This window comes from Notothenia coriiceps, unplaced genomic scaffold (assembly GCF_000735185.1).
Source record: "Notothenia coriiceps isolate Sejong01 unplaced genomic scaffold, NC01 NC01_scaffold00034559, whole genome shotgun sequence".
NCBI lineage: Eukaryota > Metazoa > Chordata > Actinopteri > Perciformes > Nototheniidae > Notothenia > Notothenia coriiceps.
Window position 1 is genome coordinate 162,632 of NW_011367260.1, and position 25,571 is coordinate 188,202.

General features: G+C 39.3%; 2 protein-coding genes across 2 annotated transcripts; one reads left to right on the forward strand and one right to left on the reverse strand.

The window, feature by feature from the left end:
- Positions 1-5,730: 5,730 nt before the first annotated feature.
- On the reverse strand, positions 5,731-10,857 carry LOC104962338 (leucine-rich repeat and calponin homology domain-containing protein 1-like). Its single transcript, XM_010790769.1, has 4 exons — positions 10,831-10,857; positions 10,554-10,691; positions 8,156-8,233; positions 5,731-7,645 (listed from the first exon to the last, which is right to left on the reverse strand). Exons 1-4 carry the CDS (start codon positions 10,855-10,857, stop codon positions 7,526-7,528), a joined length of 363 nt encoding a protein of 120 aa, XP_010789071.1. The 3' UTR covers positions 5,731-7,525.
- Positions 10,858-13,218: 2,361 nt separating this feature from the next.
- On the forward strand, positions 13,219-23,371 carry LOC104962339 (leucine-rich repeat and calponin homology domain-containing protein 2-like). The gene is made up of 10 exons (XM_010790770.1): positions 13,219-13,244; positions 16,098-16,202; positions 16,727-16,795; positions 17,826-17,885; positions 19,138-19,186; positions 19,336-19,476; positions 19,768-19,818; positions 19,925-19,988; positions 22,626-22,738; positions 23,120-23,371. Exons 1-10 carry the CDS (start codon positions 13,219-13,221, stop codon positions 23,369-23,371), a joined length of 930 nt encoding a protein of 309 aa, XP_010789072.1.
- Positions 23,372-25,571: the final 2,200 nt, after the last annotated feature.

Below are 25,571 nucleotides of genomic sequence, written 5' to 3' on the forward strand. Positions count from 1 at the left end.
CTACCTTTCAGTCTTGTAAACTACAAATAATGTACAAATATGGTAGGGTTCTGCATTTTACTAGTGAACGTGATGCTGAAAAAAACCTGGAACTTATGACAAAGTGTTTTGGTATTTCGTGGTTGGCATGACCTGGACACATCTCCACCAGCTGTGTTGATGTGTGTGTGTGTGTGTGTGTGTGTGTGTGTGTGTGTGTGTGTGTGTGTGTGTGTGTGTGTGTGTGTGTGTGTGTGTGTGTGTGTGTGCACGCGCGCTGCACTTGCTGCCAATTCTCCAGTTCTCGCGCCGTTCCTCATCTCGCTTGTTGTTTTGCATATTCTGACTCTGGCCCCTCCTCTGGTCTACTCTGGACCATATCAGATGCAGACAAGGTGAATCAAGGGTGAATCAGAAGGGAAGCCCACAAGGTGAAACAAGTTAGGGAAAACCAAAGCGTCACAGTAAAGACAAAGAAAACCTTTTACAAAACTCAGAGGAGAGGGTTGCACGAGGGCTGGGTTTAAAGGAGAAACTATGATAAAGTTGAGAATCGAGAACTATGGACTTGGGCAAAGAGCTGAACAAAAATACTGCCAACAGGAACGCATGATTGTTAGCATACGTGTACCTGTTTGTTAGTGCTGACAAGTCTATGGTGCTGAGTCTGACACGCTATCCAAATCTCAATAACACTACCATGGAACTGATAACATCTAAACACTCAGGTCATTCCTTGAAATGACGTGAGAAGTTCATACTGGATCAACTTGACAGTTGCAATGATTTATTTTTCCCAAGAGTTTTTGTGCTAAAATGACAGCTTATAGTTGAGCTGTGTGGCAAATTAAGTCTAAACGAAGTGGATTGCGATATCTCTAAGTGATAACAGTACAGCTTAGTTAAACATTAATTCAAAATCAGAGTGAAAAGTGGCAAAAAGTGAAGCATTGACTGTAAAACCAAGCCCTAAACAAGAAAAATGCTTTTGCCTGATTGTTATAACTTTAAATTCCTGCAGATTGAGTGCTGACATACAGTAGTGCTAATGGCCATAGGCTGAAAAGGGCTCTAAGGGTAAAGAGACACAAATACATACCCTGAGCAGCTGGATACCTAATTTAAGATTATAATTGGTGTTCTTGTTTTGACTTACAGTGCTTATATAACTGTATTTCAATCAGGAAAAGCCTTAATGTTGTGTCTCGTCAAATGTGTTAGTTTTGATAATGTATTATGTCTGTCATTTCATGTTTAGTCAGGTATTTATGTCAAGTCAGGTTTTCATGTTATTTCATGTCATGTCTGTCTATTTAGGTCATTCATCTCTAGTCAGTCCCTGTGTTTCATGTCATGTCTCGTTTTCCATATTCCTGTTTTATTTTGTACTTGCCTCTTGTCTTTCATTTCAGGCCCTGTTACTTCCTCCCCTTGTGTGTTTTCCCACCATCGTCAGCGTCTGCCCCGCCCCTGATTGTTTCCACCTGTTCCCACTCACCTCATGTTTAAATAGTCCTGTGTTCCCCTTTCCTGTGTCAGTTTGTCTTGTTTGTTTCCCCGAGTGGTCGTGCCAAGCCTCAGCAAAGAAAGGATAGTTTTTACCCATGTCAGGTTTTGTTGTCTTAAGTTATTCTTAAGTTCTCTTTTTGTTACACTTTGTTTTTTCCTCCTTGTGAGTGCTTTTTGTTAAACTCAGTAACTATTCTGTTAAGAGGGATTATCGGTTCTTTGAAATTAAAATACATTTTTGTTACATTCAAGACTTTATCTCTGGTTCGTGCATTTGGGTTCTCCAGTTTGTGTCGAGGTCGTGACACTTAAGGTGATTAGAACCCCTTGTGATATCTGTTATGTTTATGCGTGGGGTTGTTGTGTTGTTTCCTGTTGTTGCTCCTTTTACCCCTCACTACTCTGTCTCTCCTTCTCTGCAGGGCTGGTGTGTGACAGGGGGCATGCTGGTATTCTCCTGGCTGCAGATGAAGCACACCTGTTCCCACTCACCTAATCAACCTTCTCTTTAAGAGCCTGGCCCTCACCTCACTTCTCTGCCAGAGAATAAAATGCTGTTGGACGATCCAGAGTGCCTTTCTGCAGCCTTGAGTCTAGTTTTGTTCACTTTGCAGTTTTTTAGCAACTTTTTGAGTTTTTGCCTGCATGTTTTCCCTCTGCTTTGTTTTTGGACCTTTCTGCAGCCAGCCAGCTCCCTGTCTTCAGTACCTGCCTTGGACTAGCTTTATTTATTAAACACATTGAAGCTTTATTTGTGTCAGTCTCTGCTTTGGGGTCCTAAGTATCCAAACGCCACAATATCAATCTTAAGTATTTGATGATGGGGTGAAGAGGATGCACAAGGTCTGGATTTAGTGAGGAGATCAACCTGGGTGCTGGATATGATGACTGGAGGTGAATAAGGTGAAGGAGGGCTGCAGCCATGAAGCCTGAAAAGTCAGTTCTTGTCAATAGAGAGTAGAATAGATCTAAAGTCTGACAGGCATGCATCACGATGACTGGCTGGTTGTGGTAACATTATTTGATCAAAAGAGTGACGCCCATGATTTGCATATTGGAGGCATTGAAAGAGGATGGATAACAAGTGCAGTCATCCTGATAGAACTTGCGCTAAGCTTTATAATTATAACTAAACATTCCCACAATTTGCTCCATCTTGCAACAGGGAGATGATCACATGCACGCAAGGGGAATCTTTGCTTATATGTATAACAAGCTGGTATATTTCCACAATAAAGAACTGCATCAGCAGATGGTGGCACATTAAAGAGGCCCTTTTATGGGGTTTCTTCTTTCTGTAGATGGTCTCCAGAGGCTAAAATCCTAAACTACACTCCACCCCTGTCTGTAAAGCCTCCATTGGACTCCTTTGTTAACCTCAATAACATACCGACATCACTATGTAACACTTCTTCCACACATTGTACGCAATAGGCTAAGGGTCGGGACATCTCTAAGCGGTTGACCAATCACAACAGAGCCGGCCAATTAACCAATCAGAGCAGACTGGGTTGTGGTTTCACAACCAGGTTCGAAAAGAGGAGCTGCATCACAGGCAGTATGAGAAAAAACAAACACTTTTTGAACATTAAAGCATTGAAACAGCAAAGAAACTATGAACCTGAAAATGAGCACAATAGGGCCCTTTAAGTTACTGTATGTGGCAGATCCTGAGGTCAATGCAAGTAAAGTAAAGAAAGACTGGGCTGCACAGAATTTGACTTTATTTTATATTGACCATGTTTTTTTAAGAAATCCCTGGATTTTTTACAGATGATATGTACAGAAGTTCAGCTTGAGCCATTTGTTATTCTTGCATGCATTTGAGTCATTACAAATAAATACAAAACGCTTATATACAAACGCTCAAATTTTCTTGGCAGTGTAGTATTTAGACATGACTCACTGTTTCACTCTTTTCTTTGGATGAGATGACAGTTGTTAAATCCTAAATTATATAAATCTGAGGGCAGGTCTGATACAAAAAAAGGATGACAGGTCCAGATCTAGTGCAACGAGGCAGAACACCGCTTGAGGTTAACACATAACATCGAAAATCACATTTCTGAATGTCTATTATGTTTTTGTTACAGGTGCTGTAAAGGAAGTGTAATGAAAAAAAAGGGCATGACCCATCACTGGCTTTCCCAAAACCAATAAACAGCATCTTTTCTAACTTGCTTCGATACATCATAAAAAAGCCTTGCCCAATCGATAGAACCGTTCTTAAAGTAAAGCTCGAAATGTTGACAGATGATAACTGGCATGTTTAAAATAGCAATCATAATACATTTCATCAGTACAGTTTTCACATCTGCATCGTTCCTCCAAATAGGGTCAACATTTAAATAAAATAGGTGTCAATTTGGACTTAATCACATGCCCATATGTTTGTAAAGGAAGATATTCATCACTAAAATCATTCCTGAAGTCCATACTGGACCTGAAGAAATCCCCTTTTGATGAATCTCCAGTTTAAAAGATCAGGGACAATGTTCACGGTCCAGATTATTTTTAAAGAAACACAACCTAAAGTTAAACAGTTTTAAGATTAAACAATGCAAACATATCCTTGAAAGAAAAATCTTGGTTATCACTGCTAAACATACCATTTCGATTTCAGTTTTAAAATCATAACAGAAGCCTTCTTAAGCTCAACTGCTCGTTGCAACTAGAGCATCACTAGATATCTGTCTACATTGTTGACAGTGCCATGGTTATGCTTTTGCTCAAACACTGAAGGCTGCGATTAAATGATACCTTCATGATTTGGCACTTAGATAAAGCAATGAAAGATCAGCATGCGGTAGTGTAAGCAGGTAAAGAGTAAGGCATCATTGGGAGATTTAAAAACAGAGTTACAGAAGTCACAGTTGTTTGGCTGACAGGTAAATACATCAGGTTGTAAGGTAACAACGACCTGAAGGAAACTGTTGTAGAAGAGAAGCAAATAAACTTGCACCATATTCATTTGAAAACATGTAGGAAGATGTACCGGGCCCAGGCATGCAGTGCATTATACCCTGGATATAACAAAGGAAAACCATACAGATGGTGAGTCATGTGGAGCCCTTTCCCCAGTGTCCTCCTTGAATTGAATTGCCATCAATAAAAAAAAAAAGAAATCTCAAAGTTTGAATGCAACCCATTATTATTTCCAAGTTGTGAAGTCGCCACATCTTGTGGAAAAAGTGTTGAATTAAGCTGTTTTTGTTTTCTGCAGTAAACAAACGTTTTTTTCACAGGCGTGTGACTTTCAAGGTAATTTGCCCAGCTCTCCCTTTCCATGCAATTTACATGTATGTATATTTATTAATCCTACACCACTTTACCACACATGATTAAACCAATAAAACTCACCTCTCTGTGGTTTGTCTTTGAGCCCCTTATGTGCCTTGATTCATTCGGTGCCAGTATCTTGAAAATGCAAACTCAATCCCAAAGTCATTTCTTTTCACCTAACTCCAAAATGCAAAGAAACTGAGTCATTTAAAAAAAAAGCATTTGAATATTTATAGTAACATATAGTACAGCAATACAAACCTACAGTAAAAAATGGCCAAATATTGTTGGCTAAAGTATATTTGACACATCTGTCCTTCATTGCCTCTAAACCTGGAAGTCAAGACATAGAGTTTGTGAGTATGCTACCTTCAGTAATAATACCTTTGTTGTCCTTACTTGTTGAAAAATTACCAACCAGCTTCTGTGATGCTACGAAGCACTGTTAGCTACACTTTCTTAGTTTACACTTCAGATTATGCTTGTGTTTCGTTATACTGTAAGTGCTAAATATGGGCTATACGTTATGTAGACGCTTATGAAGATGCAGCACGCTGTTGCACACTTTATGAACATGTGTCCATGTTTTTTAAATTGTAATGATAAATATAAAGTGAGCATTAAAGACGACCTTCACTGTACACTGCTGCAGCCTGAAGGAGTGTAATGGACCAGGGTATTATTAACTGATTGTTGATAGTAGTCTGCAGAAGAAAAGGACGTGAAATGAGACTCGTGCCAACTTCACACTTGGCATAATGAACTGTGAGCCCTGGATTGTTTGGTATCCATCCTGCATTACTTCCTTGGAAAATGAAATCTTAAAATCTGCCATCACAGTTGAAGGCTGAGGTTCTCAAGAACAACATTCAACGTGTAACCCGCCCGTGGGACACGCAGCTGACACTATGAAAATAAGCTGAAAAACAAGCCCTAATATAACCTCAGGTACTCCCTGTCAGAGTTTGTTTGTCTATGAACAGTAGACTATTGTGTTATTTGACATTGAACTGAAAAGTAGAACATCTGTTTCTGTTGCACAACATCTAAAACATCCTGTGAAAAAAGGAGAAGAGAGAAATACAGGGAGAGAAAGGTGTAATCCAGGTACTTATAGTGTAATTAGAGTGTAGCAAGCCGAAAAACGCCCCTCCTTTAAGGCACAATTCTGTTGAATTTGATGGCATTTGTGGACTTTCAAAATGTTGTCCTATATGTGTCAGCAATACAGACAATAACCTCATAGTACTTTATGGCACTTTTTGCATCATGATTAGCTTTTTCTTCACTACACATAAAAGCTATGCTCTGCTTCTTGTGTTGTTAACATGGGCTTCAGTAGCTTAACTAGCAAGTCTTTAATCAAAGCCAGAGGTCATTGAACATGTCACATCAACGTGTCACTGATAAATGTCCACGTTATAGAGTCTTTCAATTCTCAAATAGTCACTCTATATGTAAAATAAACCATTAAAGCACCTAAATAAAAACATTTTGGCCGTTATCATTGACAGAACAGTATAATGAAGTCCTAGTGAAAGTTGAAGTTGACTCCTGATACTCATATTTATTGATTAATAAATCTTTACTTTAATTTCCACTATTATTGTTCAGCATTTTGGAGACCTAATTTAAAAAGGTGACCTGCTGCTGTCTGGACTAAGTTGAGAAACCTTCTCAAAGTTAACAAGTTCAGCACAAAAAAACGAAATATTTGAGATCTAAATGTGCAGCTGCATCACACTGGTACCAAGGGGTAGGATGCAAAAAGTGACAACATATAAAAATAAAACAAAAGAATAAATACGTAAATAATAGAATTTCCCTGAAATAATGAGTTGTAAAAGAAAGCACAAACAGCAGGGCGGCCTGGCAGGAAGATACAAGCGTGCCATGTGTGGAAGGTTTGCGTGGATTGATTTATGTCGACTATGGCACAAAACTGGCAATGATATTTGGCAATGACTGGAAAGAAAGTATAAAAGCTTTAGAAAAGTCGGATGACAGAATATTTATCAGAAACCTTGCACGAACAATAAAAAAAATGCTATAAAACAGGACCATTGTGCTTTTGGCTACAACCAACACATGTTCTCACAGTGGTCAAATGTCATAGCATGCAGCTTTTTATTTTTTGTTAAAATCATTTTCAACAGGAAACACCCAGAAAGTCAAATGACTAATGACCTACAGAAAGAAAATGTTTTTGGTGGACATACTTTTTTAGAGGCACGCCTTGCCTCTCCCTCAAGAAAGCAATAGTCAGGATTTCGGAGCAGATACAGAAGTGAGATTATGCAAAGCAAAATTACTCAAGGTTGGATCTCTTTAGTGAAAGAGTGAGTCACATCTCTGTCATCTCCTCACCGCCAATATCTCACACATCAGCATGGAAATGTTCTCAGTACTGGCCCTTGCAGGTTCAATAAGCACGGAGCATGTTGAGAGGTAAATACATGTCTTCATCAAAACATTGGATCTTTTCTGTCTCTCCTCGGGGAGTCCAAGCAGCGCAGGAACACACATTGACCCCCAGCAACTAGGAACAGTATACAAGTGGAAATCTGATGGACAGGAAGTAGGGTGGCAGCTGACATCATATAAAAAGACAGAGGAAGTTCCCCTCCTGTCTCCTGGTTCAGTCAGGCAGAAGCAGACCCCTGCTGGGTCCTCCCCCAGGGGGGCGCTTTGCTCCCTGGTGGTGGTGGGGGGTCGAATGGAGGGCTGCGGGTTGTACGCAGCATTCGGGCTCTTGTCAAACAGCTGACAGGGGGGTGGGTCTTAATGGTGGCAGATCCAGCAGAGCCTGGATCGTCATGCCAACCTTCACCAGGCCGCGCTCCTCCAGGATGTGATGGGGAAGGCACAGCTTGTCCTGAGTCGAGACACATCAGTTACACTTTATCTTAGCAGATGATTTATAGTTTAATTTGCTGAGGTTGGGAGATTTTCCAACTGTGAAATATTTAATTAAATTAACCTCTAATCTAAACTGTTGCTTGTTTTCCATGGCAAACCTTGGAATCTTTGTGGCTGACTAAATCATGTGTGAGAGTTGTTAGTAACAGTACATTGCCTAATTCTCTATAAAACTGATATTTGCATATTATATTTAGAACATTCACCCCTGGAAATGTGTACCTCTGTAAACTTGTAAATGAGTGCATTTAATTAAACTATTGCCTTTTTTATGCTGAAATAACCGTTTTTTTACTGCTTAAATGTATTTGTAAAAGCAACCTTGCAAAAGTCGCAGTATTTAAATAAAATGTAAATAAAGAGGATTCTATTCTGTATAATAACTTTGTAAAGGATCAATTCCCTCACAACAAACAAAATACACAATTTCTTTAAGTAAGTAGTAATGAAATACTTAATATATTACCTGTGTGACACCCAGCTTCTTACAGGCATCCAAGAAGTTCTCCACATTCCTACGGCATTTAGCCATGCTAAGCTTTGGCTGGAGGCCGGAATATCAATCATGTTAGAAAATATAATCAGGACACACAACACTTTTCATAAAGCTGTGGGGATTTATAAGTCAACAACAATGCTTATAATTACTCCCAACTCTTAAAGGGACCCTATTAGGTCGTGCTTTTTACAGAACTACGGCTTCCACATATGACATTTTTTTATAAATTTTTTGTCAAAGCACGTAAGATATTCATTGCTATCGGGATGTTAAGAGCATTCCATGGAATATAACAAAAAGTGTATCTCGAGCCGGTTTCTCAAACTTACCTACCCCAACTTTAACGGAAAGAAAAAAAAAACATCACATGTACAAGGAAAAGTGCAACATCCTCATCTGAATTCTACTCCGGTAGGAGTCAGATGAGGATGTAGCACTTTTCTGTTTCTCTTATTTTCCTATAATACTGTAATGATTGGCTGAGAATAACAAAATATGAAGGACAGACCGTCTATTTGTCTACTTTTTTTTGAGAAAGGGGCAGGTAATATAAGATGACTTTCTTCTCCCCGCTCCTGTTTGGGTATGGTGTGTTTATAGAGACATGTTTTGTAAGTAATTGTTAAACATTAAGTTGTGCATACCATGAACGGAACAAATAAAAATGAAATGAAATATTTGTATTTTGTGCCTCTACTGTGTCATGTTTCCATGCTTTAATGTTCAGAAAGGTCTTTATTTTTCTCATCTGCCTCTTTTCACCCTCTGTCTGAAACCAGAGCCCAGTCTGCTCTGATTGGTTAGCTGGCTGGCTCTGTTGTGATAGTTCAACTACTAAAGCTGGAGCCACACGAGAACGGTAACGGTCGTATCCGCTACAGTTCTCTATCATATAGACCAGCGGTTCCCAACTTTTTTCCCAAGAGCCCCCCCAAATGACTCCGGTTGGAAGTTGCGCGCCCGTTAATTAAAGTTTAGAAGTCTCAAAAATGCTACAACCACTGTCACAAACTGGATGACTGTGAAGTATTTTGTTAAAGGAGGATGAAAGCATAATTAAGGAGCACTATGTGACTTTGATGGTTATTGGACTCAGGATTCATTCATTTGAATTCCCACTGTATGAAGAAATTAAAGGACGGCGCAAGTGGAAACAATTCACAAAGGGATTAAACTGTTTAAAACACATGCTCAAAGTAAGCCGGATTTTGCCGATGTGTTTATGTGGATTCAAAAGTCGTAAATAATCTACAAAATGGAGGAGACTAATCTGATCGGAGCAACTGTGACAAATAACCCAACTGAAACCGGCGTGGACAATGACTATGTTTTAAAAATGCGCTTATCCAGAAAAGCCCGGTTTGGACACTTTACGGGCAGAAGAAACATTTCTATTAAAGAAAGAATTATACATGTCTTTCTTTTTATGCCTTTAATAGCTACTAACTTGAATTTTAATTCAAATGAATTAATCAATTATTTGTTATGTTTTATTGTAATGTAGAGACAAGGCTTTTAGTGACAATCATGTATTGCTTTACAATTATAAGTAAAATAATCATCTGAGGCCTGGCGCCCCCCCCCCCTGCGATCTTTGCCCCCCAGGTTGGGAACCACTGATATAGACGGTTCGACAGGGAAACGCAGATAACGATAACGGGTCCCAAGGTGGGTAAATCTGCGGTCGAAGCGCTTTGGGGGGCCAAACGGCTCCGTGTCTACGCTCTATAGTATACGATCATTTTTTTGATAACGATGACGCAATAGCCCCGCCTCTCCCCACCTCTTCTGCTCACCCCCGTGTCACGCACGTCATTGCTGATGTGTTTCGCCAACAACATCAACAACAGTTTTCCGAGTGTTTCGATACAGGTCCCGGTATCTCGCAGGACAGTGCACCCTGCTTTTGGTGTATTTTGTGGCGGAAGTACAGTACTACTTCCGCCACTTACAGGCCCGGCATATGCCGGGCATATATACGCGTCTCCAGTGGGTCGAGCGGTCTCGTGTGGAAGGACACGTTTCTTGTGCCTATTGCGTGTGGACGGAAGACTTTTTTGATAACGATTTTGGTTTGTTTGCGTTACCGTTTTTGTGTGGCTCCAGCCTAAGACATGTCCAGCCCCTCAATCACGTACAGTGTTGGATTGCCAGCCAATCGAAGCGCGAGTCTTATATAGCGATGCCATGTTATTGAAGTCAACAAAGGATTCCAATGGAGGTGTTTCAGGCACAGGGGGGGGGGGGATTTTAGCCTTTGAAAATATATAACACTCTCCAGGAAAGAGAAAACCTCAAGAAGCATAATAAGGCCCCTTTAATTATGTCAAGTGAGAGAGCTTGTTTGTGCTTTCAGTGTGCTTACCACAGCGGGAGACGGCACATGGATGCTGGCAACTGACCGAGGACAGATGTGATTGGATAGATGGCAGAGGACCACCCCGTCCATCAGAGCGGCTCCAACATCCTCTGGGAGCAACACCTTCAGTCTGGTCTCAATGTTCTGCAAACAGATCCACAATGACCTCATCACATCAGTATTTATATACAGATGTTCACTCACATGTTTTCAGACACCTCTCTGTTCTTTAATTACTAGCTTTATAAAAGGACCAGCTGATGTGCTTAGAGAGTGTCCTGACCTCCACTGCACTATCTGAGTTAGTCATCTTTAGGCAAGTTGACAAATATATTCATCACTGCAAATACTTTGAGAATATGTGTTTATGTTAACTTGGTAGTAGATGAGTGGTCCCAGCACATGGCCTCTAACTGCAACGTCCCAGCTTTAAGTCTGGACTTTGTTGCATGTCTTACATAAAGTAATAATCATTTTCTAGTGTTATGTTGATAAATAAGAGTTCTTATAAAGTAACCTTCTACCACTACAGTGTTTTCATTGTTTGAACTTTTACTGAAGATTGACAAAAGTCCCCCTCTATTTCTCTCTTTCTCTTCACCATAACTATAGTCTCTGTCCCTCTGCTTGTGTCCAACCCCTATATATATATATATACAGGACTGTCTCAGAAAATTAGAATATTGTGATAAAGTTCTTTATTTTCTGTAATGCAATTATATATATATATATATTTCCCTTTCATCCTTCCATGTTTTGAACATCTAAATGAGAATGCCATCATAATGCATGGTGCCAGATAAAGCTGTGTGTTACAGTATTTTCTTTTACCCTGACCTTGCTGCTGCCCTTTGATAAACAGCTGTGTCTCAACGCCTTTTGTGCCCGAATGGTTCTTGGTGATTGAGTTTCACAAAGTACAAGAAGACAAATACCACAGGGTTTCACACATCACAGAAGGCGTTGAAATAATACATATTTGGAACCGTTAACATGCAGAAAGCCTCTTTGTGTTTGTGCATGAGGGTAGAACAGGTCCGGCAGATAGTTGGCAGAGTCCAATGAGTGTTTGACACCATGATGGAGTCAGTGGGGAGCAGGGAACACATGATGCTGTTTAGCCTCATTTTGTATCGACAATAGTGATGAATATATTACTGATTATCACAATGATTTCAAAGCAGTTGAAGAATTTGTTGTAAATGATTTTTGAAGGAATTTTGACGGACAAAGAGTTGTTCTGCACTTCACAAATGTGAAATCTGGTCTGTGACTGCTGCATCTTTTCTGAAAGCAGTTCCCCTTCTGACCTTTTCCCTGGGAATAGAAAGCTGTGTAATCTCTCACCAGCAACAACAATGATTTTATTGAGATAGAAAGTTCATCCATGTAAGAGTCAAGACTTTACTTTGTGGTCGATGTCAAGGGTCAAGGCTTGTCAGCCAACATGGACAAGAAGACCTTGAGATTTTTTTAAATAAAGGGAAAATTACTGGGGATTACTAGCAGAATTACAATGTTACTAAAAACTCAAAAATAGTCTGATTTATGTCTCCTTTTATCTGTAAGTTATTCTGCTCGGTAGGCTAATACTTTAAGTGTCAATCTAAACGCCTACTGTTTGAGCTTGCTTTATGGTTTTCACTTTCTTAGGTTCATTTGTTCTTTTTGTAATTAGGGTTATCAGTAGGTGAACCCATGTGTTCCTAAAATAGTGTATGTGAATTTAACTGTATATTAAACAGAGCATTTTATGTCAGCTCAGAAGCAGCTTTTTTAAACTGTAGTATGTGCTCATGTGTTTCATTGTTGGTGTATAGGCTACTTCCCGAATATGCTTACTGAAAGACAGGTTTTCCTATAAATAAAATCTCTGAACAGAGGACACTTTTTTTGATACTAAATATCTTGTTTTTTTCTTCTTCTAAGGTCACATTGTTCTGTTGTGTTAGTAAAAAAACATCTTGTTGATATTTCTTTCCTTTTGTCTTTATTTGCATTGCATTTGATAACAAATTATATGTACAGCACTTTGGCTCGACCAACATTTTTTTTTAAATGTGCTATATAAATAAAACTTGATTTGATTTGATTTGAAGGCAACACAAAAGTAACGGAAAGTAATCCGGTTAAATTACTCTCATATTTTGGTACTCAGATTAGATTACTTTTTTTTTTTTTACATGCAACTAGTAATTGACAAGGATTGCATTTTTAAAAGCAACCCTCCCAATCTTGGTTATCTTATACATGGCATACTCGAGCTCTCTGCCTAACAAAGCGCCTGAAAGCATTATCTGATATATATCACATCTCTGTTTGTGTTACTCCCCACTATTCGGGTTACCTTGATCTTATCCTCAAGCTTTGGTTTCATGCCCAGGCTACAGTCTTCTCACATACTTAGGTGTGTCTGACAGTCTCTGACTTGCTGCTGCTCTCACCTCTGTTTTTTCTCTTGGTGCAATTGAGTTTAGGATGTCAGTTTGCCTTCACTTTTCTTGTTATGCTCTGGACATACCTGGTATTTCACTTCTACTACTATCGATTCAATCTGAATTTAGGCCCAATTCAATGTAATGGACCAGGGTATTATTAACTGATAGTCAATAGTATTCTGCAGAAGAAAAGGACGTGACATGAGACTCGTGCAAACTTCACACTTGGCATAATGAACTGTGAGTCCTGCATTGTTTGGTATCCATCCTGCATTTCTTCCTTGGAAAATGAAATCTTAAACTCTGTGATTACAGGAAAGTACTGTAGAAGGCTGAGGTTCTCAGGAACAGCATTCAACGTGTAACCCGCCCGTGGGACATGCAGCTGACACTATGAAAATAAGCAGAAAAACATGCCCTAAGGGAACCTGAGCTACTCCTTATCAGAGTTTGTTTGTCCATGATCAGTAGACTGTTATTTAACATTGAGTTAGGATGTGAGCAGGAAACCGATAGACTGTCCGCTCCAAGCAGGGAATGAGTCCTTACCCCAAGTGAAGGAGTTCAAGTATCTCTGGGTCTTGTTCTCGAGTGAGGGAACAATGGAGCGTGAGATGGGCCGGAGAATCGGAGCAGCGGGAGCGGTACTGCAATCGCTTTACCGCACCGTTGTGACGCAAAGGGAGCTGAGCCAGAAGGCAAAGCTCTCTGTCTACCGGGCCATTTTCGTTCCTACCCTCACCTATGGTCATGAAGGATGGGTCATGACCGAAAGAACGAGATCGCGGATACAAGCGGCCGAGATGGGTTTTCTCCGCAGGGTGGCTGGTGTCTCCCTTAGGGATAAGGTGAGAAGTTCAGTCATCCGGGAGGGACTCGGAGTTGAACCGCTCCTCCTTCGCGTCGAAAGGAGCCCGTTGAGGTGGTTCGGGCACCTAGTTAGGATGCCACCTGGGCGCCTCCCTAGGGTTCCAGGCACGTCCAGCTGGGAGGAGACCGAGGGGCAGACCTAGGACGAGGTGGAGGGATTATATCTCTTCGCTGGCCTGGGATCGCCTTGGGATCCCCCAGTCAGAGCTGGTTGATGTGGCCAGGGAAAGGAACGTTTGGGGCTCTCTGCTGGAACTGCTACCTCCTCGACCCGACCACGGATAAGCGGGAGAAGATGCATGGAACATTGAGTTAACAAATAGTTCCTTGCAAACATTAAATAAACTGCGCAAATTAAGAGAGATTTAATATTGTCATACAGATGTTAACTTGAAGGTTACATTGTTTTTTATTTGTTTACTAAGGATAATATAGCAGTGTCTAGTCTAGAAAACGGTATGTTCGTTTGATTGTAGTTTGGTTATTTAGAGGGACTGTTGCAAAAACCAAGCAGATCATAAACAGCAGATTTAAACGTTTTTTGGAGTTTTATTGTCCAAGTGCTGCTGATTTGAAATTGTTGTTACGAAAACGTACAAAAGTTCCTATTTCTGTCAGAGAGAGTGGAGTTCTGTATTTTCACCCTCCGCCTGAAAGAAGGAGCCTCGTTTAGCTGTGAGTTTGACAACAAAAGGAGTTAGACCTGTGATGGAGTTGGAGTGGATAAGGATCGGTTTGGAATTGGGCCTTACAGTTATTAAATCCAGGGGAAAAAGATGATACCATCAACGAAGAGGGTGTTACTCATTAACAGGCCTTTAAGAATGTGCTCACAGTGAATAAACCCCCATTCACATTTATTCTTTATGTCTTTATGTCTTTATTAGGATCCCCATTAGCACTAGCATGAGCATTGGCTATTCTTCCTGGGGTCCTCATACACTCAAAACATACATACAACAAAATTAAAACAAAACAAAACAAAATTAAAACAAAACAAAACAGTGTTTTGTTTTGTTTTAATTTTGTTTTGTTTTGTTTTAATTTTGTTGTATGTATGTTTTGAGTGTATGAGGACCCCAGGAAGAATAGCCAATGCTCATGNAAACATTAAAGTGGACCTATCATGCTATATTTGAATAATATAGTGTAGGACCATACCTATATAAGGCATATTTATACTTTTTATTTTTCAAAATACCAAACAGATCATGCATTTTAGCCATTCCTCATTTAGCTCAATTTAACACTGTCTTTTCATGCGCTGATTCTGTGAGAACAGCACCATCTACAGGCCTGGTATATGTACTACAGCGTCTCCAGCGCTTTCGAACGGCAATGTCCGTGGCTGTCTCCTCCTGATTGGTGGAGTTGGCCCAATAGCCGTAGCGCCACTTCTGTGACGTCATAGAAGTGTTCAAATCTGGATCAGTCTGTATCATATCCATTGCAGCCCTTTTTAAGAGATTTGGGTATGGAGGAAAATAGAGAGGGTTGTGTTTTCTGACACTTGGTGAGTTCCCTGGAACACCGGGGACACATATTCATGTAAAAAAGACGTACAAACGTGCATTTTGCATCATAGGTCACCTTTAAACAAAAGTGAACCCAGCAGATTCCCTTTGTGAACTAAGAGTAAAGGGTCAGCTATCACCTATACGTATTGGTCTTAGAACTGTTCAAATTAAGTTCTGATCATTTATAAAAAAGGAGTTGGGTGCCACGATAAAATTAAAATATATATTTAAAGCTATATTGGTATTCTGGCCCACGTTGGTTGGCTGTCTAAAACTTCAGCACATTTTTGACAATCATTGGCTGAAGTGACTAACACTACATGACATCAACAACTTCATCCTTAAGTGGTCTAAAAAATGTAAACATCATTTAGTTTGTGTATCAAAGAAGTGAGAGGCATGTGGCGCGGTTGATAGAGCCTTGGTGTTGGGATCAGGGGTCACAGGTTCGAACCCCACTGCAGTCAGCATGTCGCTGTGTTCCTGACACACTTCACTTCAAATTGCTCCTGTGGGGATTGTCCAAAGTGTTGAGTATGTAAGTCGCTTTGGATAAAAGCGTCTAACAAGTAACATGTAATGTAATGTAAAAGAAGGCTTTCGTGTTTTGACAGACCTTTTTATGAATTTGGGCAAGACAATGAGTTTTCCAAATGTTTAAACCTGTGAGTCAATATCCAGAGTTTTTCCGGTGTTAATAACTTTCATCCTGATCTTTTTCCCAGTTCCGATAAGGAGCAGCTAGTTGAGGAGGAGGATGACGAGCTGAAGGAAGTGCTGGATCTGAGGAAGATTGCCGTTCAGCTTCTTCAGCAGGAGCAGCAGAACAGGTGTGTGGGTCTCACTTTTCTTTAAGTAGAGCAACAGAAGACATCCCATACTTACTTTATCATCTAAAATAAAAATATTTTTGCTTTTACATTCTCCTTAAATTGCATTACATGTCAGTTGTTAGACACTTTTATCCAAAGCGACTTACATACTCAATACTGTGGGCAATCCCCACAGGAGCAATTTGGGGTGAAGTGTCTTGCCAAGGGGCACAATGACATGCTGACTGCAGTGGGGTTTGAACCTGTGACCCCCTGATCCGAACACCAACGCACAAACCACTGCACCACACGCCTCCATAGATCTGTTCACATTTGAGTAAATTTGCTCTCATCACTGTGCGTTTTCATTCTCTGTTTCTCAATATCAATGCTGATGTTTTGTCTTACATCCCCAAATACATCTCCATTTCACGTGTGCCATTGAAATCCTTATTAGCATGTCTCTCACTGACTCTCTGCCCCATCCTGATCCTCTCGTGTTCGCTGCGTTCTTCCTCAACTCGACATCTATTCTGTTCTAGACGACGATCCTTGATTTGCCGAGCGGAGAGTCTTATTCACCGACGGAGGGTGACCGGCCGGGCTCACAGGTGGGTGGAGAAACTTCCTTTATCGTAATCTACAGGTTGTTTTATGTTACAGTGGGTATTCAACCATGTGCATGAGTGAGTGGGAAGAGAAGTGGACTTTTTTCTGTGATCGCCCTTTGATGCTGAAGAGGCCAAATTTCTATTGAATTCCACACCCAAATGAATTGTTTATTTTTGTTTTGTGTACAGGTTGTTAAGTAACATGAGTCAGAGCTGTAGTCACAGGGCTTGTTGAAGTGCAACTTTGTACCAACACTAGGGCTGCACGATATTGAAAAAAACTGACATTGCGATATTTTTTTCCCCTGCCATATATATTGCGTTTTTTTTAACTATATTTAACCTGATGAAGGATTTTAGTCACGGACGTCTAGATCTTAACTAGTTCACTCATCATACCTTAAGTCATGATCTAACATGTCATGATAATGCAGGTTGCTTACCCTCAAATAAGGGGGTTCATCTGTGAATGAAGAAGAGTGGTGTCTAGAAGGGATCCAAGAGATTAAACGTATTACATTAAACTATAGGAAGCTTCATTATCACATTAGGGAATTAACATACGTGACTAAATAGGTAATTTAACTTTTTATTCCACAATTAAAACCTTTTTTGTGCAAATAGCAGCAAAGTAGTGGACATCTTTTAAACAACATTATAAAAATAAAATTAAGAACAGCTATACACTAGCTCCTTTATGCCGTTTTGAACCTTTCTCATATGGTGTAAAACCGGCAAAGGCATCTGAAATAGTTGTTTGCTGTGCATGCAGACTCAGAGCCTGCATGTCACTCCACTCAAGTACCCCTGACATGAGAGCAAGTTTTCCTTTTGTAGCAAGCAGCAAAATAATTGTAACAGGACGTGTTTGAGTTAATTTACCTACTTAATGTCGAACGCCCTAAAAAAAAAATAAAAAAATCGCACATCCCTGCGATGTAAATATCGCGCATACGCATATCGCGGTTATCGCCATGACACGGTATATCGTTCAGCCCTAACCAACACACACTTTTGTTTGTGTCGGCAGATTTCTGAGTCACTCTGGAAGCTCGGGTAACAAGCCGCGGCCCCCCCCCCAGCATCGGAGGTAAGTACCCTACTGTACCACAGGTTTTTACAGTTGTAACAATTAACAGAAACCTAGTAATCATTTTGTTTTAATTGGTATAATGTTTTCTCTCGGCTGTTAGAGATTAGATTAGGATTAGATCAACTTTTATTGATTCCAGACTGGAACATTATTTTGTCACAGCAGCATGTAGACAAGGCATTGCACATGAATACAACATTAAATAAAATACAAAATAAACATAGTATAAGTAAATATATAGATCAAAAGTATAAAATAAACAAAGCAGTGTATATATACGTATCACCAGTAAAAGATGTATAGGCCTACCTGTAGAGTGTCTATTTAATATACAATATTAATATACAGATTAAAGTTACTGTACATGTTATGAAATTAAGCTGCATTACATTAATGTTATGGCCAAATACCAAACTAGCAACTACCAAATGGGCTACTAAGACTATAAAGGACATCATGCTTAATAATCATACAACATCCATTAAAGTGGACCTATCATGCTATATTTGAATAATATAGTGTAGAACCATACCTATATAAGGCATATTTATACTTTTTATTTTTCAAAATACCAAACAGATCATGCATTTTAGCCATTCCTCATTTCGCTCAATTTAACACTGTCTTTGCATGGGCTGATTCAGTGAGAACAGCACCATCTACAGGCCTGGCATATGTACTACACCGTCTCCAGCGCTTTCGAACGGCAATGTCCGTGGCTGTCTCCTCCTGATTGGTGGAGTTGGCCCAATAGCCGTAGCGCCACTTCTGTGACGTCATAGAAGTGTTCAAATCTGGATCCGTCTGTATCAGATCCCTTGCAGCCCCTTTTTTAGAGATTTGGGTATGGAGGAAAATAGAGAGGGTTGTGTTTTCTGACACTTGGTGAGTTCCTTGGAACACCGGGGACACATATTCATGTATAAAAGACGTACAAAGTGCATTTTGCATGATAGGTCACCTTTAAGTTATGTTGTAAGCAGGTTATTTGAATAAAAACACCAAGGTATCGCTTTTCAAGGCACTCATAGCGTGAGTGCTAACGTCCATGAAATAAGAAAAGGAAATGTCTCTAATAAACCTTATAAATCTAATCACACATGATGTCAGGTAGCGAACAAGCACTTGTAAATCGAAATTTCAGACAGAGTAACCAGAAGGATTTATTTAGGCTCATATTGCCTTTTAATGTAATTCTAATGTAAAACACAGATAGAGTCATCCTATGCTCCACGTGTCTTTATTCCAGTGCCTCTCTGGATGAAGGGAGCAGTGGAGCCTCAGTGCTGAGTGGACAGGTACACACTCGTCTTACTTTAAAGCAAACATATCAAACAAAAAACAAGTTCTGTGACTTAGTTTATTACGTCTCCCATTTCTCATGTGATGTGTTCTCTCTGGAGGATGCAGAGAAAATGATTTTAATTTAATCCGCCTCATTTTGCAGCCGTCTTCCTCCTGCTCCTTTGATGGCAGCCTGAAGACCGATTCTTCAGATTCAGATCCAAAGTGGCCCGACGTCCCGCCGGTTCTCAATCAGAATGAGGAGCGCAGGAGGAACAAGTACCTGAGAAAAGACTATCTGAAGGTGTGAGAGTGAACAGACGTCTCTAAGCTTTCTAATTGAAATGTTTTTCTGCAGAACAAGCCCTCTTTAGTTGCCTGAGGAAACATTCAAACTCCTTGATGATTTATTACATACAGAACTCGGTGTCTAGCCATGCAGAACGTTTTGGGATCATTTCAAATGTTTCTTTAGCTTTATGGTTTACTGACTTTGATTTAAGATGACATTTAAGAAACGATTGTCTTATTTTTAATCATCTAATTGCATGTATGTCAGTAAAATCGTAAAATGATGTGTTTTCTTTCCTGACAGTACAAGTGTCAGACGGCTCGTAAAAACTCCAACGGCAACGATGAGTGTGAGGTACGTGTGAGAAACACCTTGAAGAAAACATGCGAAATGTTTTTTCATCAATGTTCAGTTCTAAGAAAATACCCTTTTCTGATTTACATAAATCATTTGTTTCCAGGAGGGTTTGAGCAATGCAGATTTCAGCACCACTCTAACAGTGTTTGGACTGAAGCCAAGATCAGGTAAAACACAATGGCTTGTAGCATAACCGAGTTAACTCTAGACGCAGTGTTTTTCCTTTCCACTGCAGGGATGTGCATGGAACATGGGTCCATAGAGATAACCTCTTTTATATGTGCAGTGGACATTTTTCAACATCACCTCCGCTTGATTGTTAGAAAATGAACAGCCAACAGTCTATGCTCATTTGATTACCTCTTCTGAATAGAGGTCTAAAAATAAAATCCTACTAAGAATGATGTAACCCCTTATAACTTGATGAATCCAGATGCTCAAGTAAAAATGGTAAATCATATTAAAGAAATGAGAGAAAAGGATAATTGTCTACCCTGTGCATTTGCTGTTTCAACAAGTAGAAACATGAGTTTTACATTGATTACCTGCAACACAATGGGATATGCTTAATGAGTCTATATTAAGCTTGCAAAGGCTTGTATAAAAGCTGAGGCAGTGCTTCATATATCCTTTCTGAAGCCAAGAGGGATTATGTTTATGTGAAGTCCCAGCGTCCTTTCTCTAGAAATGGGGAAGGATTCTGAGGAACTGTTGATCTGCTTTCTATCAGAGATCTGTCAAGGACAAGGCGCAGCATGCTTGTCATCTGTCAATGACATCGTTTTGTTTTATTTGGAAAGACTCATGGAAATCATTTGTCATCATAGCTATCTGTCCCCAGTGGTGGAGGACATTTCATTTAAAGTAGCACACTGTAGAAATACTTTGCTCCAATTTAAAAAGTCCTGCATGTTTATTAAAGTATGCAGAGGTGGAAGAAATACTCAGACCTGGTACTTAGTAGAACTACCAAAGTGTAGGAATACTCTGTTACAAGTTGCAATCAAAATGTCACTTGAGTAAAAGTATTAGCATCAAAATATCCTTAAAGTGGACCTATCATGCTATATTTGAATAATATAGTGTATGACCATACCTATATAAGGCATATTTATACTTTTTATTTTTCAAAATACCAAACCGATCATGCATTTTTGCCATTCCTCATTTTGCTCAATTTAACACTGTCTTTTCATGGACTGATTCTGTGAGAACAGCACCATCTACAGGCCTGGCATATGTACTGCAGCGTCTCCAGCACTTTCCAACGGCAATGTCCGTGGCTGTCTCCTCCTGATTGGTGGAGTTGGCCCAATAGCCGTAGCGCCACTTCTGTGATGTCATAGAAGTGTTGAAATCTGGATCAGTCTGTATCAGATCCGTTGCAGCCCCTTTTTAAGAGATTTGGGTATGGAGGAAAATAGAGAGGGTTGTGTTTTCTGACACTTGGTGAGTTCCCTGGAACACCGGGGACACATATTCATGTATAAAAGACGTACAAAGGTGTATTTTGCATGATAGGTCACTTTTAAACTACTCATTATGCAGATTGCCCCATTCCAGAATCATATATATATTATATGTTTTGATTGTAATTATTGATGTGTTATCAAAGCTGGTAGAAGTGCAGCTAATGATATGACTTTGTATGCTGCAAGATTAACTAAAGTCTCATTTAAGTGTGAAGTGTTTATATTTCACATCACTTATAAAAAACTGCAAAGTAACTAAAGGTGTTTAACAAACATAGTGCATTAAAAGTACACTATTCTCCTCTGGATTCTAGTGTAGTAGAAGTACAAAGTAGCAACATTGTATTTATCATTACTAGGTATGCATTAAATCAGCATTTTATTTTGAGTTGGCTAAAGTGCAATTCTTTTTTTAAATTTTATATAAGGTTGCAACTAGTACAAAAGGATCACATGTACACCTTATATAATTACTTCTGTCTCCACAATCAAACATCTAATTTATTCAGTTATTTTAATTAAGGATAAAGAGGTCAACGACCCTCCCTTGGAGAAGCTTGAGCCGTGCAAATGTTTGTCATGTTTAAAATGTACGTTATTACTTCCTAAATATTGCCTTGATAAAGCTATAATATAGTAAAGTAAAAGTCACTGCATTTGTACAGAAGGTTTGTTCTTCTCTTTGGGACTGTAAGGAAGATGTCATTCTAACTAAACAAGAAACATAATCAAATGGAACCCTGTATCTAATTTTTTTTTTTAAACACAGATAGACAGTAGATGTCAAATATTCAGGGAGATGACGGTTGTATGAAAGTCTGATTAAGTCAAATTAAAGTGTGAATTAGTTTGACAATAAGAGCAGAAAACAACTCTTTGAATATTGTCACACATTAAAAAGAAGATTTTTGGAAAACAACCGTATTATATGTTGTAAGAAGCTTCATTTCCAGAAACAAGGGAACCATTGAAGTGAAAAGATTTGTGGGGGATTAAATTAAAACAAAACATTTTAGGGGAAGAAAATCTGTTTAGGAAATGTACTGGCCTGTACTTTGTTGTTGTATTATGAGGACAAAAGATAATAATCATATTGTAACAGGACGTGTTTGCAGTGATTGAAATGTTCTACACTTGGTTACCGTGGCGTCTAAACACAGATAACATCAAGATTTACCGCTTGAATATCTTCACTCAAAGGGCTTTGGCTTTTTGTCCAATGGAAGTCGAGAATTGTTTACCCCTTCAAAGGTTGCTGATCCACTATAAAAACGTCTTCTTTGTTTCGCTGTAAATTATCTGGAACTCAAAAGATTCAATTTATTATTTCAGCATTCGCCAAAGGAAGCCGCCAGGAGTACGCCTCCACAGACCCCAGCTTCACCATGAGGAGGAAGATGGAGCACTTGAGGGAGGAAATCGAGCAGATAGGAATCCTGCGACAGGTCAGGAGCTTAACAACTTGTTTATATCTTTGCACAAAGCGTTGAGTCACTGTGGTGAAGAAGAAGCCTGCCAGATCCTGCTTTTTTCCCAGTGTTTATAACTTGTGTGTGCGTCCACTCAGTTTCTAAGAAAATGAGTCACACTGCATTGTGTATCAGTCCAATCAATGACTCATCTTATTTCCTCTAGACAACAGGGCAGTCGCAAAGCTGCACGATTATCGTTGACAGAATGCGCGTGCGCGGAAGTTGTGTGTGAAGTCTGAGAACGTGTATCTCCCGTAGCAAACTTTTTGAGAAATCAGGTTATGATCAGATGAGCAAGTTGATCACTCAAAGTTTATAGCGAAATATGATGTGGGGAATGTAATGCCACCGAAGAAATCTAACAAAAAGGCTAAAGTGCCATTGAATGAGAGCAGCGGTCTTTCGGGAGTGAGTGACACACAAGCAGCAGAGGAGAACGCCATGGAGAGCGGGGCCTCGCAGGTGAACCACTCGGAGCAGTCGGTACTAATACGCTCCAGAATAAGAGAGGAGATAGGGACTGCTTTCGAGAAATTCCAGCCGCAGCTTGATGCTTTAAAGGGAGAACTTGACTCATGTTGTCAGAACCTCAGTGATATGGAGTAGGGGATAACCGACATGGATTGTAGGGTTGCTATACTCGAAACCACAAATGGCGATCTAATGAAGGAAAACAAAGAGTTCAAAGACAAAATAGTGAGGATGGAGATTCAAAGCAGAAAGTTTAATCTACGTGTGATTGGACTGAAAAGGGACATTGAGAAGAGCGATCCCATTGGCTTTGTGAACAACTTTTTAAAGGAGGTGTTCGGAAGTGAGCCCTCATGTGAACCGGCAGTCGAGATTGCATACAGGATTGGGCAGGGGACTGATTTGAGACCCAGACCTATGATTGTCACTATGTAGAGATATCAAGCTAAGGAAGCTATCTTGAAGCTGGCAAGAAGCAAGGGAGAGATTATTTTCCGTGACATGCGAGTGAAGATATTTCCTGATATTACTCCGGATATTGCCAGGAAGAGAGCCCTATTCAATGACGTCAGGATGAAGCTGCGCAAGGCTGAGGGGAGGCATGGACTATTGTTCCCTGCAACGCTCATCGTAACCTTCAATGGACAAACCAAACTTTATCGGGACTGTAGTGAAGCAGAGCATTTCTATAAAACAGTGATAAGCCCGGTTTCAGTTCAAACCAGAAATGAAGGTGGGAAATGACTGATTGACATGACCTGATAGATGGTATGATTATACATATAGGAGAAGAAATTAATTGTATTATGAAAATGGAAATTGTTGCAGTTTTGGTGATTTCCACAATTGTTTTATTTTCTTGTAGGCCAATATTCACTGGTCTATGAGTTATCTACTCATTTATTTGAAGTTATTTACTTCATCATCTGCGAGTATGAATTTATGTTTATTAGATTTTGAATAGAGACAAATTTCAACTTGTCTCTATTGTTGTTCATTCCTCCTAAAATGTAATTTTGATGTATTGATTAGATCTAGTGTTGTAAGACATTACCATGAATCTATTTCATACTATTATTTAAAAAATGTTTGGGAGCTACTGGGAGGCTCGTCTAATTGAGCGAGTGTGTATGCACATTTATTGCAATCTATGTGCAGATAAATGTTGGGTTATGTATGTGATGGTGTGTGTGGTTGAAATTGTGTTACATGTATGTTTTAGTTCAGCTCTCATTTTGATAGGAAGTGAAAAAGAGATAACATTTAAATTGCCATCTTAATGTTGAATAAATTACCAAGTAAAGGGTTTAAATTGGCTCATATAAATATATGTAGTCTAATAAATAAAGTGTCTGAGATAGAGGAAATATTATCATGTGGTATTCATTTGTTAGCAATATCTGAAACTCACTTAGATGACACATTTAATGACGCTGCTGTGGATATTGATGGATATAGAATATTTAGAAAGGACAGGAATGCATATGGTTGTGGGGTGGCAGTATACATTCAAAAGCAAATACCAGCTAAAGTGAGATATGATTTGATGTCTGCTGATATTGAAGTACTTTGGTTGCAAATTAATTTACCACACTTGAAACCTTTGTTGGTAGGATGTTGTTACAGACCTCCAAATGCAAACTTAATTTATTTAGACAAATTATGTAAGACAAAGTTTGTGATCTTGACAGAGAGATTTATTTTATCGGAGATTTAAATATTGACTGGAAAATGTTGCACTGTGCCCTTAAAAACAAGCTGCAGACAATAATTAATACATGTAACTTTGTACAAATGGTGACTAAACCTACTAGGATATGCATAAAGAAAGATGGGTCAAAAAGTGCAACTTGTATTGATCATATATTTACTAATTTTAGTCATGTATGTTCTCAGGCAATATCAATTCCAGTAGGGTGTTCTGATCATAATTTAATAATTATCGTGAGAAAGAGAAAGGTGCAAAAAGCTGGACCAAAAGTAATTGTGAGGAGATCAATGAAATATTTTAGTGAAGAGTCATTTATACAGGATGTTCAAAAGATATGTTGGAAACATGTTTTTGAGAAAGTCGATCCGGATGATGCTCTTGATGTCTTTAATTTGTTATTTATGCAGGTGATTGATAAACATGCTCCACTTAGAAAGCAGATAGTAAGGAACTTTGGAGCACCCTGGTTAGACGAGGAATTAAAGGATATAATGAAACAAAGAGATGATGCAAAAAATGTAGCTCTCTCATCAAGTTATGTGTCAGATGGGCAAATGTATATGTGGTACACCCCAAAAATTGTACAATTATTTGTGTATTTACTTTTATTTATTTTTGCTAAAC

What these genes read in the sequence shown, in the direction of transcription:
- LOC104962339 (XM_010790770.1), top strand. Translation starts at nt 13,219, where the DNA reads ATGAACTGTGAGTCCTGCATTGTTTG. An exon ending in ACGGCAACGATGAGTGTGAG is followed by an intron (nt 19,819 to 19,924) that starts GTACGTGTGAGA and finishes ATTTGTTTCCAG; the next exon opens with GAGGGTTTGAGCAATGCAGA. An exon ending in AGATAGGAATCCTGCGACAG is followed by an intron (nt 22,739 to 23,119) that starts GTCAGGAGCTTA and finishes ATGCCACCGAAG; the next exon opens with AAATCTAACAAAAAGGCTAA.
- LOC104962338 (XM_010790769.1), bottom strand. Translation starts at nt 10,857, where the DNA reads ATGACTAACTCAGATAGTGCAGTGGAG. An exon ending in ACTCAGATAGTGCAGTGGAG is followed by an intron (nt 10,692 to 10,830) that starts GTCAGGACACTC and finishes ATCTGTTTGCAG; the next exon opens with AACATTGAGACCAGACTGAA. An exon ending in AGAAGCTGGGTGTCACACAG is followed by an intron (nt 7,646 to 8,155) that starts GTAATATATTAA and finishes GTCTCGACTCAG; the next exon opens with GACAAGCTGTGCCTTCCCCA.